Below are 15,270 nucleotides of genomic sequence, written 5' to 3' on the forward strand. Positions count from 1 at the left end.
GAAATTATAGGTGCACAGGCCTATATTAAACTGGTTTAATTTATGCTTTATGGACTGTTAGTTAGTCTTTGAAGAAGTAAAATGGCCCCAGCGTTTGTCATTGAGTAAATAAAATACGGCTGACGACTAACCGCGTCAACGCGATAAAGCGGGCTAACTCGTGTTAGGATTTACTCGGTGTTAAAGCATTATTGTGGCTTAAACGTGTTAATGCCGACATCGCGACTAACGCGATTAACAATTAAACCAGCGCAGTCTGAGTCAAAATCCCTGATGTCGCTGTCAGCTAATTTCGGGCAGTTTGTCCAATGTCTGTCCATTCTGCTGACAGCCCTAAAATAAAAGCAAGGGGTATAAGTGTATTTAGTCGTGTATTTATTTATATGCCTGAAGAAAAAACTTCTTACAGTTTTGATGCCTAAGCTTTCTCAGTACTTGTATCACTCTCTGCAGTCGCCATTACAGAAATGTCACATGTCGCCATTTTGAGTACTAGGCCTTTAACATTTTAAAAGAAGGCATAAATTAGGACTATGAATAAGTCAGCTGTGTTTATGCTGTAAACTACACTACTGCTAGTTCTGCTACTACTGATGATGATGACAATAATCGTAATACTTTATATGCTTTGGTAATACAGCCAATCAAAACGTACAGGAGAACATGCGAAGGAGACGCATTCCTCCACGGGAGGATGCAGTCTGTCATGTTTCTGCTGGAAGGGACAAACTGGGACTTGATATCCACTACATAAATGCCTCCAAAGGTAAGTTGGTCTTTAGTTTGGATTAGATTTGGAGTTTGTCACTTTGTCTTTTGTCACTCACTTGGTATGCCTCTGCAATTCAGGTCGGGGCATTTTCACGACTGTTCCATTCCAAAAAGGAGACTTCCTTTTGGAATACAGAGGTAAACTCATAACAAAAGAAGAATGTGAGCGGAGACACAGAGTTTATCATGACAGCCTGAAGGTGTTCATGTTTGAATTCAAGTTTGATGGAAAACTCTGGTGGTGCGTATTATATCAGTGTAGTTTGATTAAGATTAAATTACACATTGCTTTTGATTTATGAAAAAAAAAGCTTCCTAACAAAAACTAGTTAAGCTAATACTTTTTTGCCTAACCCCACAGTGTGGATGCATCTCAAGAAGATGGGTCATTAGGCAGACTTGTCAATGACAACCACATCAGTCCAAGTGCTAAGATGAAAATATTAAATATCAATGGAAAGCCCCATCTATGCTTATTTGCAAGCAGAGACATAAGTCCAGGTGAAGAAATAGACTATAATTATGGTGACTCGGATTGGCCCTGGAGATGCAAGGTATTTCTACAATTGTACTTTTTGGAACTGATAAATTGCATACCGTAAGCTATTTTTACATTTGTACCTACTCAAATTGGCTTAACGTGACTTAGGGCATCTAGTTTTCCACTGAAATTGAGTATCACCTACTGTGCCTGGGGTCACTATAGCAATGCAGCCGAGCATCCAGTGATATAAATGCCACAGCAAGCATGGACGTCAAGGTGACAAAATGCCTGCTGCTCAGTCTATACTTTAGTGTTCAATTCAGGGATCACGCTGTAAATTTTGGTCGCCATTTCAAACATTTCAGAGTTTCAAAAATGATGGCTTGGATTTTCACGAAGGAGGCGCACTCATAACTTATCGAATGACAACATTGACCAGCCACCTGGTGGCATTCAGTCTGTCTATGTCAAATTTTCTGATCACTTTGGAACCTTGGTGCAGTAGTTACTGAAAAACTACATGGTACTATAACCTACTGGAAAAACAGGGGTAGGTACTAATGGAAGCGCTAACGGCTGCAGACAGGAAGATACTGCCAGCACCAGAAACGTGCTCGTCATCTCCGAGCATGAAGTAAGGAGAGCCTTCAAGAGAGTGAACACCAGGAAAGCAGCAGGACCAGACGGCATCCCAGGTCGTATCCTAAGAGACTGCGCATACCAGCTAGCTCCTGTGTTCACTGAGATATTCAACATCTCTTTATCTCAGTCGGTGATCCCCACATGCTTCAAAGAGTCCATCATTGTTCCTGTCCCGAAGAAACCCCACCCTGCTTCTCTCAATGACTATCGCCCTGTAGCCCTCACCTCAGTAGTGATGAAGTGCTTTGAACGCCTGGTCAGAGACTTCATCATTTCTTCACTACCAGACACACTGGACCCACTACAGTTCGCTTACCGTCCAAATCGTTCCACAGACGATGCCATCTCTCATCTCCTCCACACATCACTCACTCACTTGGACACTAGAAGGGGGAATTATGTTAAAATGCTCTTCATAGACTACAGCTCTGCATTTAACACCATAATTCCCTCCACACTCACCACCAAGCTGGAGCATCTGGGACTCAGCTCATCTATGTGTCTGTGGATCTCCAACTTCCTAACTGGCAGACCACAGGCAGTAAGGATGGGCGGACATGTCTCAGCCTCCACCACTCTCAGCACTGGAGCCCCCCAGGGGTGTGTTCTGAGCCCCCTGCTGTACTCTTTGTACACATATGACTGTGTGGCCACTACCAGCTCCACCACCATCATCAAGTTTGCTGACGACACCGTCGTGGTGGGCCTGATCTCTGATAACAACGAGACGGCCTACCTGAAGGAGATTAGGAATCTGGAGAACTGGTGCCAGAGGAACAACCTCCTTCTAAACGTCAGTAAGACAAAGGAGCTGATAGTGGACTTCAGCACTAAGCAGGAGAGGAACTACCAGACCCCCGTCATCAACGAGTGCCCAGTGGAGAGAGTGAACAGCTTCAAATACCTCGGAGTTCACATCACGCAGGACCTGTCATGGTCCTGTCACATCAACACCGTGGTGAAAAAGGCCCGTCAGCGTCTCTACCACCTCAGACGCTTGAGAGACTTCCAACTGCCCTCCAAGGTGCTCAGGAACTTTTACTCCTGCACCATAGAGAGCATCCTGACGGGAAACATCTTAACCTGGTTCGGGAACAGCACCATGCAGGACAGACGAGCTCTACAGAGGGTTGTGCGGTCAGCTGAGCGCACCATCCGCTCCGAGCTCCCTGACCTGCACTCAATCTACAGCAGGCGGTGCTGGACCAAGGCCAGGAAGATCGTGAAGGACCTCAGCCATCCCAACAACAGACTGTTCTCTCTGTTGAGGTCAGGAAAGCGATTCCGCTCCCTGAAGACCAACACAGAGAGACTGAGGAGGAGCTTCTTCCCGCAGGCGATACGGTCTCTCAATCACACCACCACACAGTACTGACCCACACATACAGTTCTTACACACACTGGACATTCTGGACATTGTTATCACTTCATTACTTAAATCACGCTGCTGTTATTGTGTATATGCTGCTGTTATTGTGTATATATTTATTTATATTTCTTCATACATTCTTATATAGTTCTATACTGTGTATTGTGTATTTTGTTGTACAGTTATTTTATTTTCAACTTTAATTTATATATTTTATCTTATTCTCCCAGTTAAATTTACCCTTCATTCTAATTTGTGTTGTACAGTTATTTCATTTTTAACCTTAATTTATATTTTATTCCTTCCTAATTAAATTTACCCTTTTTAATTTTTCATATTTATTTCCTATCTTATTCATAGCCTTTTCCTTTTTTGTTTTCTTTAGGTCACGAGCAGTTGTCCAAGCATTTCACTACAGATCGTACTGTGTATGACTGTACGTGACAAATAAAATTTGAATTTGAATTTGATTTGAATTTGAAATGGGCAATTGTGATGGCTGCCACATCAAAGCTCTCTAAAAGCACTAAAAAAATATCAGCAGGTATGCAGAAATAAAAAATGGCTTTCGGTTTCTAAATTTTAACAGTGATTGATGTTTAATGTGATTCTAGCCTCTTTAGTTAGATTCATTTTAAATTTTGTCCCTCGAAGATAAATGGGCCCTAGTGATAGTTCGTTGCTGCTACAGGTGATTCTTTTACTCCTTTAGCAATGGCTTAAAAAAGATTAAAGAAATCACACTGACTATTTTTCTCTTAATGTCAAGATACGTTGTGTGGCAGGCAGGGGAAGGACCCAAGATGCAGATTCACAGACACGGGGATAAACTCAAAAAACACAGCTTTATTGCTGGCCACGGGAAGCAATACAAAATAAACTAAAACTGGGAAAACTAAAGCATGAACTGTACAAGGAACCGAACCACGGGGAGAATTACACACAACATGAGGGAGAACGCGACGCCGAACAGAGGGAGACTCAGACAGAAATACACAGAGGGTTAACGAGGAAAGTGGGCACACACGGGGAACACAGGTGACACTGATAATCATAACGAGACAGGGCGGGGTGAACTGAACATGACATGTACAGGCACAGAGGTTCAGACAGGAGGAGAGAGAGCACGGGGAAAACAGACATAACGGGCTGGGGAAACATGAAACAACCACAAAGGGAGACGAGGGCTCATAAATACATAGAGGGCACACAGGGGGGAGAGAGAGCACGGGGAGAACTTAGACATAAAGGGCAGGGGAAACATGGAATAAAACATAAGGAGAGACGAGGGCTCACAGATACACAGAGGGGCACACAGGGGGTAAAAGCCATGAAGGGAAAACACTTAGGGAACAACACAACAGGGCAACTCAGAAAACATGGCCTAAATAAGGAACGAAATACAAAAATACAAGGAACTAAGAATACTGGGCCCACATGGCCCAGGACCATGACACTTAATCATAGGGCCTTAAATTCTCTATACATGACAGTGAATATTTTAAAGACATTAGCTTGAAACTTATCTTTCTCATACAGTTTATTTAATGTTTCAAAAGCCTCTTCAAAAATGCACTGTATTTTCATTTTCTATCTGTTACACACGAAGACTGAGACCAGCCAGATTCAGAAGACTGTGAGCTGCCTAAAGCCGCAACCAAACAGCTTTCCAAACAATGATCTGGACCTGAAACATCCAGAGCCTGAAAGGGTAAATATAATCCAGTGTACCACTTAATGAACTAATAATTTAATCTATCATCATTCTTTATGGATGCTGTGTGTGTGTGTGTGTGTGTGTGTGTGTGTGTGTGTGTGTGTGTGTGTGTGTGTGTTTGGCAGTCACCTGGGTGTGATGTGATTTACATGGACTGTGGCTTGTAGGTCCTTTTCCTTGTTTCAAAGTGCAAGTCTGGATAACATCTGAGTGTGTGTGTGTGTGTGTGTGTGTGTGTGTGTGTGTGTGTTAACCACCCAAATGTGACTTAGGAGGACCACACTGTTATTGGGGGACTCCGTCAAAGTTTGCTTCATGGTGACATCACTCTGGTTTTAGGAGGGGTCTTCTCATATTTTTTGACAGTTTGACCTACAGCGTGCAGAACTGACTGCATGTGCTTTGTTTCTATGTTGAAATGGTATTAGCAGTGTATGTGTAGTCATTAAAATATCCTTAAGTGTGAACAGTTTGGTTGTTTTTTTTTCAGCATTTGACATTACTGCAATGCTTTGACAAAAAACTACTTCACTTAAATAGAACTGCAAAGCTAAATTAAGTCTATCAAAATGTGTTTCAGTTTGTTTAGGGGTCTGGCACAAATCTTGCCTTGCAAAATTGGCAAATCAGAATTGTCACCAGTCAACACAGGTGTGTATCCCATTCATATTTGGCTTGGCTTTTTCAGTTTATATTTTACCTGTCTAAAGTATTGATCAATTAAAATAACTTTTATTCTTACATTCCAGAAAGAAGAAATTTCTGAATATTCAGGGGAGGATGGATTGCCACATTCAGTTCTAGATCAAATATCAAGCGATGATGATGGCAACCACAGCATATCAGAAGAAGAATATGTGCCAGATTCAGAGTCATATGATGAAGATTCAGATGAAGACATCTCATTATTGCCAAGCACATCAAAAGGTCTGCTATGCCAAGATGACATCTCCAAAGCGCACGAACAATCAGATTCAACGAATTTAATCCACAACTTGACAAAGGACAAGCCAGAAGATAAAAGTGAGCTTTGCGAAACTGAATCAGAAAAAATGACTTTAAGTAAAAGAAATTACTGCTATTTTTGTGGCAAACCACAAGCTAAAATTTCCCGCCACCTGAAAATGCACAAAATGGCTCCTGATGTTGTGCATGCATTTTCCCTGCCTAGAGACTCAAACGAGCGTAAAAGTCTGTTAGAGAAATTGAGAAATTTTAAGCATAATGCTGCAGTTTTGCATGGTGGAGTGGGACCACTGAAAGTGAAGAGAAGACCCAAGATTAAAGCAGTAGAGGGAAAGTTTGCTCATTGCTTTCATTGTCAAGGGATGTATGTTCGCAAGGATCTTTGGAGACATGTCCGCAGATGTCCTAACAAACCAAAAGATGACATGGATAAAGAACCTGGAAGAACCAAAGTACTCGGCCTGGCTTTAACTCTGGAGTCTCAGTGTTATCCGCAGGTGTCAAGTGGAGTCTGGAAGGTTCTTGCTGTTATGAAACAAGATGAGATTGCCTCAGCTGTGCGAAATGACTTTACTGTTATTCAGTTTGCCCAGTCCCTCTACAATAAACATGGACAAGACCCTACAAAGTATGATTATATACGACAGAAGCTTCGTGAAGCGGGACGTTTGTTGTTGTGTCTGCGTACAGAATTCTCAGTGCATAACATGGAAGAAGCTATTAAGCCTGCTAATTTCCAGAGAGTTGTGCAAGCAGTAAAGAAAGTTTCAGGTTTTGATGAAGAGACACTGTCATACAAAACTCCAAGCCTTGCGCTGAAACTGGGACATACACTGCATAAAATGTCTGACATTATCCATTGTCGTGCCCTCATGACAGAGGATGAAGCCCTAATCAAGTCCACTGATGCGTTCAAGAAGTTGCCTTGAACACATTGAGTGAAGCAACGTTTAACAAGCCATCAACATTGCCCTTTACAGAATATGTTCGGCTTCTCCATCACTACCTTCAAAAATCTGCAGAAAGTGCCTTTTGCAGCTTGGAGAACGAAGCCACAGCTCAGAATTATGCCCAACTTGCACAAGTTACACTCTCACAAATCATTGTGTTCAATCGAAGACGTTCTGGAGAGGTTTCAAAGATGCACCTCAAAAGTTTTCTTGAAAGAGACAAAACAGCACTCCACAGATGTTGCCATGGGGCTCTCAGAAATGGAACAGACTCTGTAACTATTTCTGTAGAATAGAAATAATGGGAAAAAGGGACAGAAATGTTCCAGTTCTGCTAACACCAAGCATGCTGGATGCTCTGTCACTACTGGTTAGTAGGAGGCCTGACTGTGGTATTTGTGCCACTAATATCTACCTCTTTGCAAGACCCCGATCAATGAGTCATTACAGAGGAATGGACTCCTTGCGTGTTCATGCACACCAGTGTGGAGCAAAGCAGCCTGAGTATCTAAGATCGACACAGCTCAGAAAACATGTTGCCACACTCTCACAAGTCCTTAATTTGAAAAACAACGAATTTGATCAGGTTGCAGATTTCCTGGGTCATGATATCCGCGTTCACCGCGAATTCTACAGATTACCAGTTCCCACAACACAGCTGGCCAAGATTTCCAAACTGCTTTTAACACTGGAAAAAGGACATCTTTCCCAGATCCAGGGGAAATCACTGGATGAGATCAAAATAGAAGGTTTGTATTGAAAGGAGCAAATATTAGGGCAGTAGTTGAATATTATGCTTTATCAACAGAATTAAAACCTAAAAGCACAGACCATTCTGTTAAATGTCCATGATTTAAGGTTCTTGAAGTCTATTGTTTCATCACTTTGCAACATTTGGCAAACTGCAGAGTGGTGGCCTTAAATAGTAAAACTATGTACTATAATTTCCAGTATTTGTTCTGTATTTTGTCATATCTCGTTGTTAATGTGAGGTTTTTGGGGGGGTTGTGTTTGTGTTTGTTTGTTTTTTGTTTTTTCCCCCCCACAATTTCTCAGATGAAATTGCATTAAGTGATGCTGAAACAAAGGACAGTGAGAGTGAATCAGATGAGGATGACACAGCACTCACAATGTCGGCGTGTGGCACCAGTGAGCCTGTACATGCAGTAGCTGATTCCACAAACACAGCGCAGCTCCAAGACACTGTAGATTGTGGCAAGTTACCACTAGCTTGGTTTCTGTGGATAAAATGTTTGTTACAAATATTTAAACTTAATCAAATTGTGTAATCAGCAGATGAAGGACCACTCACAATGCCTGCAGCAAGTGAGACTGCTGCTCCCTCTGAAGGTAAGGGGTGCAGTTGGTTCTCTAAGCTTATTATTGTTTCATCACTTTGCAACATATGGCAAACTGCAGAGTGGTGGCAAAAAGTCCCTTGGATGAGTGACAAAATGTTTCTCCCACTGAAAACGTTACGTCCAGATTAACAGAATCAACGTTTTGGGATTTACTTAACTGGATGATTGAGCATGCATCAAGAGACTTTTATTCAACTTTTTATTCAGTCTTTTATTCACAGTGGAACACTAAATGTTGTCTCATTTTAGAAATTTGATAAATTTTCAAAGAGAATTTTAGCTCGTTTTGATATTGATGGTAGCAACACATTTCAGAAGTTAGTACAGGGTAGCATCCATTCTTTTAACAAGCAAATGTTTTTTGTTTTTTTTGTTTGGTTTTTTGTTTGTTTTAACTACTACTACTTTATATATCTTCCAGAGAAAAATGTTGCTCAATCCCAAAATTCCCGAAGAGCTCCCAAAAACATGTGGTCCAAGGCTGAGGTTGCTGCAGTGATGAGGCATTTTAAAGACCACATAAACGAAGGGAAACTAGCCACCAAAAATGAATGCAGTCATTGCAAATTGGTAGAAGATCCGGTGTTGGCAGGAAGAACAGTTCAAAACAAGAGATTTTGTAAGAAACAGAGGATTAACTGCAAAAAGGCAGGAAAAAAATGAACTAAAATAACTGTTTAGCCAGATGTGGTTTTACATCTTGGTCAGATTGTCAATTGTTGTTAACACTGATGTTCTGTTTAAAGAAAAAAAAAAACAGTTCTTGTTAATTACAGAAGTAGTTTGTATTTCATAATTTTTACATTTAATTTATTTAGTTTTTTTTTTTTTTTTTTTGACAGGTTCTTATTTTAATATTTTTTGACAGGTTATATTTAAAATAAAAAATTATAAATGCATATTTTCTCCCCTTAATATTTACCTTTAAACTATTAAAATTCATTTTAAATGTTTTTAATTTTTCTGTTTTCTATATTTTTGTATTTCTGTGCGAAGCGTGGGCATTTTGTCCATAGATTTCTTTTTTATATTTATGGTTAAAATTAATGTTCAGATCCAAGAACACTAATAAAATGATGTTCCAGTAATCCTGTGTCCTGTTAGATGTGTATTCATGGCAATGATGAGCTATTTAAATTTTACATCATTGTCCCTTTAAAGACCCAATATTGTTTTGGGGTTTTTTTGGACCTCATAAAACACATCGTTGTCAAGTGGACAATGTCTCCAGAAAACACAATAGTCTGGTTGGTGTGTATCAGTGTATCTAGACTTATATAGGGAGTGTATGAGGTCTGAAGTGACCCAATTTTTTTTCAGATTTTTTTCGAACACTTTAACCTCGCTCCCTTGGCTCGAAGTCCTTTGAAAACGGTAGTCCACTTAAACCACCACCGGGCGGATTGACGTAGTATAGTCCCTCCATACCACATAGACCCGTGTGTGTGCAGTCCTTTTTACATGTATGAAAATGGTGTGCGTGGTTAAACATGAGCTTCTACTTTATACTGGTTTCAAGATCTCAACTTGACTTTGCAGGGTAACAACATGGGAAAGAAAGACAAAATAACAAAACACTTCTGACAATCAAGTAATCTTGCAATAAATCTAAATATGAAATGTTTGCATTTGCAAATAAGGACCTGGATGTAAATAAAACCATTTTCTTAAGCTTGACCAGCCTCTTGGTGAATGTTAAATCAGGAGATGAAGTTAAATTCAGCATGAGCCTCTAGTTTAAGAAGGGTTCATAAACTCAGTGTGGTCTTTAACAACACAATAGAAACACTTTTGAGAGCCACGTAATCTTAAGCATTTTCAAATTTGCATTTACAATTAAGGACTTACATGTAAATAAGTGCATTTTCTTATGCTTGATCATTCCCTTATTTAAAGTTAAAACAGGAGATTAAAGTAAATTCAGCTACATTCCATTTTATTTCTATAGTGTCAAATCACACCAGCACTGCAGTATCGGCCTCAATGCATCTAATGGACCCTTCAATAATAGAGAGAAAACCCCAACAAACAAACAACTTCCTATGAGCAAGCACTTCACGACAGTAGGAAGGAAAAAGTCCCTTTTAACAGGAAGAAGCCTCAGGCAGGAGCAGCGACTGGTTTGGGTGAGGGGAGGGAGTAAGGCCAAAAGGCACACAGTGCAAGAGAATAACAATGATTAAATGCAGAGCGTTGTATAAACACATATAGAGTGAGAAAAGGTCAGTGAAGAAGAAACAATCATGCACATCATCTAACGCAGCTTAATTAAGTGAGGGTATCTGATCCAGCTCAAACGATATGCATTGAAAAAATGTTTTAAACCAAATCTTAAAACTGAAGAGGATGTCTGTTTCCCAAATCTAAACTGGGAACTGGTTTTGTCTCCCATTCTACCTTTAAATACCCCAGAACCACAAATAATCCTGCAGTCTGAAAGCAAAGTGCTCCACTGGATTGATATGGTACTATGAGGGGTTGATGATACACTATATCGCCAAAAGGCTTCACTCACCCATGCAAATCCTTTTATTTAGGTGTCCGAGTCACTTCTATAGCCACAGGTGTTTAAAATGAAGCCCTTGTTTCAGAATGGCTCGTTCTCAGGAGCTCAGTGGATTCCAGTGTGGTAGTTGTCAAATTTAGTCCCTGATAAATATTCAAAAGTATATATTTATATACCACCAACAGCCACCTAAAGCTGCTTTATATTTTAAGGTAAAACCCATGTAGTTAGTAGTATTAAAATAAAGTGGAAGCAATTAGGAATGACAACAACTCGGCCAGGGAGTGGTAACCAAATTCCCTTAACTCTTCTTCGTAATTGTTTTGCATTGCGTACAAATACATTGACCTTCAGTTCCACAGAAGGATTCACAATTAAAACACCGCAGATGTATGGCACCATATCAGGTACTTTTATAACTGTGATTATAAATCATAAATATTGACAGCTCATTAAAAGAATATTAATAAAAATGAAGTATCTGGTTTTGTTTTAAATAGTTACACTGTAGTGTAACCAATTTTACACGACTTAAATGATGCTGTTTTGTGTTGTGCTGTGTTCAGATTGTTTATTCTATATTTTGTAAAACTGTTGTGCAGGTAAATCCAATTTTGGATATACATGCAGTTGCAAATATATACACACACTCACTCAAAATCTTTTAATAAGTGTTGCTCAGTATTCTATGTAAATACCTTTTAACATGACAAGACAAAGGTCTAACTCCTCATTAGCTGTTATGATTGACTACTATCGGTAGTTTCTTGTTGCCATTTTTCCCATAAAAAAGGTTGGTTTGACAGCAATTTTGGACTGACCAATACTCAGAACACTGGGAATGCTCTCTTTAACTCTTACTGTTTCTCCTTGTCCTGGTGCTCATGGGGTCTGGTCAAGGCTGGACTGGGACAAAAAATTTGCCCGGGCATTTTGACTAGAGACCGGCCCACCAAAGATTGAAAATGTGACGTCATCCAGGGGTAAAACCGCAAAGGATTCTGGGAACTTGTGGCAAGAGGTACTAGCGCACGCAGGCTTTCAATCGAACTCAGTGACACAGCGGTAAAAAGAAACCCAAAAAATGGCAAGAAGCTGTTGTATTATTAACTTCAATAGCCGGTCGCATGACAGCCACGGGAAGCCGACGGGTAAAGAGATCGTTTTTTTTACGTCGTTGAAGAGAAATTTTTTAAGCCATGTTTCCGAAGTAAGAGCCGACGGATGGTCTGGATATACCAAATATAACGTCTCAGAACACTCCAGCTCACAGGTTAGTCTGCTCCAAGCATTCCCACAAAGGTCAGAGTTTTGTAGTAGTTAAAACATCATTTTTCTTAACATAATTGGTGATATAGGTTACAAGCAAGTCCGGCACTGAACAGAAATTGTCGCGCTATGCTCCTTTGTTTATTGTGCATAAATAGTGAATTGTCCTGACACAATATTACGTTTCGCTTCTGTTATTACCATGGTACATTGACAAAAACATATACTTTTATTCACAGGATAAAACAGTTGTTTTGTATCACTAATTGCCCAGTACGATTACAGCATACAATATTATTGTCACTGCTACATTTCTGTAATGAACCAGAAATTATTTCCACTACTAATTAATTACCGTTGAGCTCAAAGGTTATATAACCTTTGAGCTATATTTTGATTGAGTGTGTGTATATATTTGCAACTGCATGTATATCCAAAATTGGATTTACCTGCACAACAGTTTTATTATCCATGGCTTCAAAATATAGAATAAACAATCTGAACACAGCACAACACAAAACAGCATCATTTAATAAACGGTTAACGAATGTGTATCTATGACGACGATTTGTAAGACTGGTAAACTTACCTTTGTTCGTACGATAGTCTGTCGTTCTACACGGTGCATTTCAAGGTCCTGCACCCATCCGTCGGTAAACTGTACCTGGGCTTGTTGCAGTGACCTGAAGTTACTAAACTTCATGAGTGTATGCACTCACTCCAAGAACCGTATAATTATAAATATACGTGGTGCGTGGTGAAAGTTGGGCAGCACGCTAATGTATTTTGTCCCTCTGTGTGCTCGTAAGGGTCTGACCCTTTCACTCCTTTGATTTTTTCCTCATATTTTTTCTTTGTCTTTTCGTCGAGTCTGTCTTTGTACGGACCGGCATTGTACTCCTTTTGTTTTGTACATTCCATTTTTGTGCGGCAAAGAAAAAACAGGAAGGTATTGGAACCGGAGAATGAACGTTTTGCGGTGCTGCAAATGCTTGCGTTTGATGCGGTACTTGGATTGTTTTGCCACTAGTTCCCGGCATGCAATGCGCGAAAATCACGTGATTGCTAAACAAGGGGGAGGGTGCATCCGGCCTCCTCGGCTGTAATTGGTCCAACCCAGAGTCGATCATGACCAATCCAACACCTTTCATTATATATACCCTTCCTAAAAAAAAAAAAAAAAAAAAATCCATCGGCCCATAAAAACAAAAAATCGCCAGCGGCCCACCGGGCAACTGCCCAGTATGCCCGATGGCCAGTCCAGCTATGGGTCTGGTCCTCTGTGGTTCTCAGGAGTGGGGTCTGGCCAGGGCTGGGACAAAAAATCAGGCCGGGCATTTTCACTAGAGACCGGCCCACCAGGTATTATAGGAAAAACCATAAAGCCTTTGAATGAAAACAAACGCTGTTGTCACAGTGATGTACACTGTCTTGTTGGTATATACAGTGGGGCAAAAAAGTATTTAGTCAGCCACCGATTGTGCAAGTTCCCCCACTTAATAAAATGATGACAGAGGTCAGTAATTTGCACCAGAGGTACACTTCAACTGTGAGAGACAGAATGTGAAAAAAAAATCCATGAATTCACATGGTAGGATTTGTAAAGAATTTATTCGTAAATTAGGGTGGAAAATAAGTATTTGGTCACCTCAAACAAGGAAAATCTCTGGCTCTCACAGACCTGTAACGTCTTCTGCGGGCATCTATGCGGGCGACTGTGGCTCAGGGGGTTGGGAATCGTATCTGTAACCGGAAGGTCGCCGGTTCGATCCCTGGGCTCTCTGTCCTGGTCGTTGTGTCCCTGGGCAAGACACTTTACCCTACTTGCCTACTGGTGTTGGCCAGAGGGGCCGATGGCGCGATATGGCAGCCTCGCTTCTGTCAGTCTGCCCCAGGGCAGCTGTGGCTACAACTGTAGCTTGCCTCCACCAGTGTGTGAATGTGAGAGTGAATGAATAGTGGTATTGTAAAGCGCTTTGGGTGCCTTGAAAAGCGCTATATAAATCCAATCCATTATTATTATTCTGTAAGAAGCTTTTCTGTCCCCCACTCGTTACCTGTATGAATGGCACCTGTTTGAACTCATCATCTGTATAAAAGACACCTGTCCACAGCCTCAAACAGTCAGACTCCAAACTCCGCCATGGCCAAGACCAAAGAGCTTTCGAAGGACACCAGGAAAAGTATTGTAGACCTGCACCAGACTGGGAAGAGTGAATCTACAATAGGCAAGCAGCTTGGTGTGAAAAAATCAACTGTGGGAGCAATCATCAGAAAATGGAAGACATACAAGACTACTGATAATCTCCCTCGATCTGGGGCTCCACACAAGATCTCATCCCGTGGGGTCAAAATGATCATGAGAACGGTGAGCAAAGATCCCAGAACCACACGGGGGGACCTGGTGAATGACCTGCAGAGAGCTGGGACCAAAGTAACAAAGGTCACCATCAGTAACACACTACAACGGCAGGGAATCAAATCCCGCAGTGCCAGACGTGTTCCGCTGCTGAAGCCAGTGCATGTCCAGGCCCGTCTGAAGTTTGCCAGAGAGCACATGGATGATACAGCAGAGGATTGGGAGAATGTCATGTGGTCAGATGAAACCAAAGTAGAACTTTTTGGTATAAACTCAACTCGTCGTGTTTGGAGGAAGAAGAATACTGAGTTGCATCCCAAGAACACCATACCTACTGTGAAGCATGGGGGTGGAAACATCATGCTATGGGGCTGTTTTTCTGCCAAGGGGACAGGACGACTGATCCGAGTTAAGGACAGAATGAATGGGGCCATGTATCGTGAGATTTTGAGCCAAAACCTTCCATCAGTGAGAACTTTGAAGATGAAACGAGGCTGGGTCTTCCAACATGACAATGATCCAAAACACACCGCCCGGGCAACAAAGGAGTGGCTCCGTAAGAAGCATTTGAAAGTCCTGGAGTGGCCTTGCCAGTCTCCAGACCTCAACCCCATAGAAAATCTGTGGCGGGAGTTGAAAGTCCGTGTTGCTCGGCGACAGCCCCAAAACATCACTGCTCTCGAGAAGATCTGCATGGAGGAATGGGCCAAAATACCAGCTACTGTGTGTGCAAACCTGGTAAAGACCTATAGTAAACGTTTGACCTCTGTTATTGCCAACAAAGGTTATGTTACAAAGTATTGAGTTGTATTTTTGTTATTGACCAAATACTTATTTTCCACCCTGATTTACGAATAAATTCTTTACTAATCCTAC

General features: G+C 41.1%; 1 protein-coding gene across 1 annotated transcript; it reads left to right on the forward strand.

The window, feature by feature from the left end:
- Positions 1 to 663: 663 nt before the first annotated feature.
- On the forward strand, positions 664 to 8,389 carry LOC147333329 (uncharacterized). Its single transcript, XM_086266165.1, has 6 exons — positions 664 to 766; positions 850 to 909; positions 5,564 to 5,634; positions 5,733 to 6,006; positions 7,956 to 8,114; positions 8,193 to 8,389. Exons 1-6 carry the CDS (start codon positions 664 to 666, stop codon positions 8,387 to 8,389), a joined length of 864 nt encoding a protein of 287 aa, XP_086122291.1.
- The last annotated feature ends 6,881 nt before the right edge of the window (positions 8,390 to 15,270 follow it).

This window comes from Aulonocara sp. 'chitande type north' Nkhata Bay, linkage group LG3, assembly GCF_057382095.1.
Source record: "Aulonocara sp. 'chitande type north' Nkhata Bay isolate Kocher_YH1m ecotype deep benthic linkage group LG3, A_spYH_male_GT1.1, whole genome shotgun sequence".
NCBI classification, from domain to species: Eukaryota; Metazoa; Chordata; class Actinopteri; order Cichliformes; family Cichlidae; genus Aulonocara; species Aulonocara sp. 'chitande type north' Nkhata Bay.

What these genes read in the sequence shown, in the direction of transcription:
- LOC147333329 (XM_086266165.1), top strand. Translation starts at nt 664, where the DNA reads ATGCGAAGGAGACGCATTCCTCCACGGGAGGATGCAGTCTGTCATGTT. An exon ending in ATTGTCACCAGTCAACACAG is followed by an intron (nt 5,635 to 5,732) that starts GTGTGTATCCCA and finishes CTTACATTCCAG; the next exon opens with AAAGAAGAAATTTCTGAATA. An exon ending in CCAAGACACTGTAGATTGTG is followed by an intron (nt 8,115 to 8,192) that starts GCAAGTTACCAC and finishes TTGTGTAATCAG; the next exon opens with CAGATGAAGGACCACTCACA.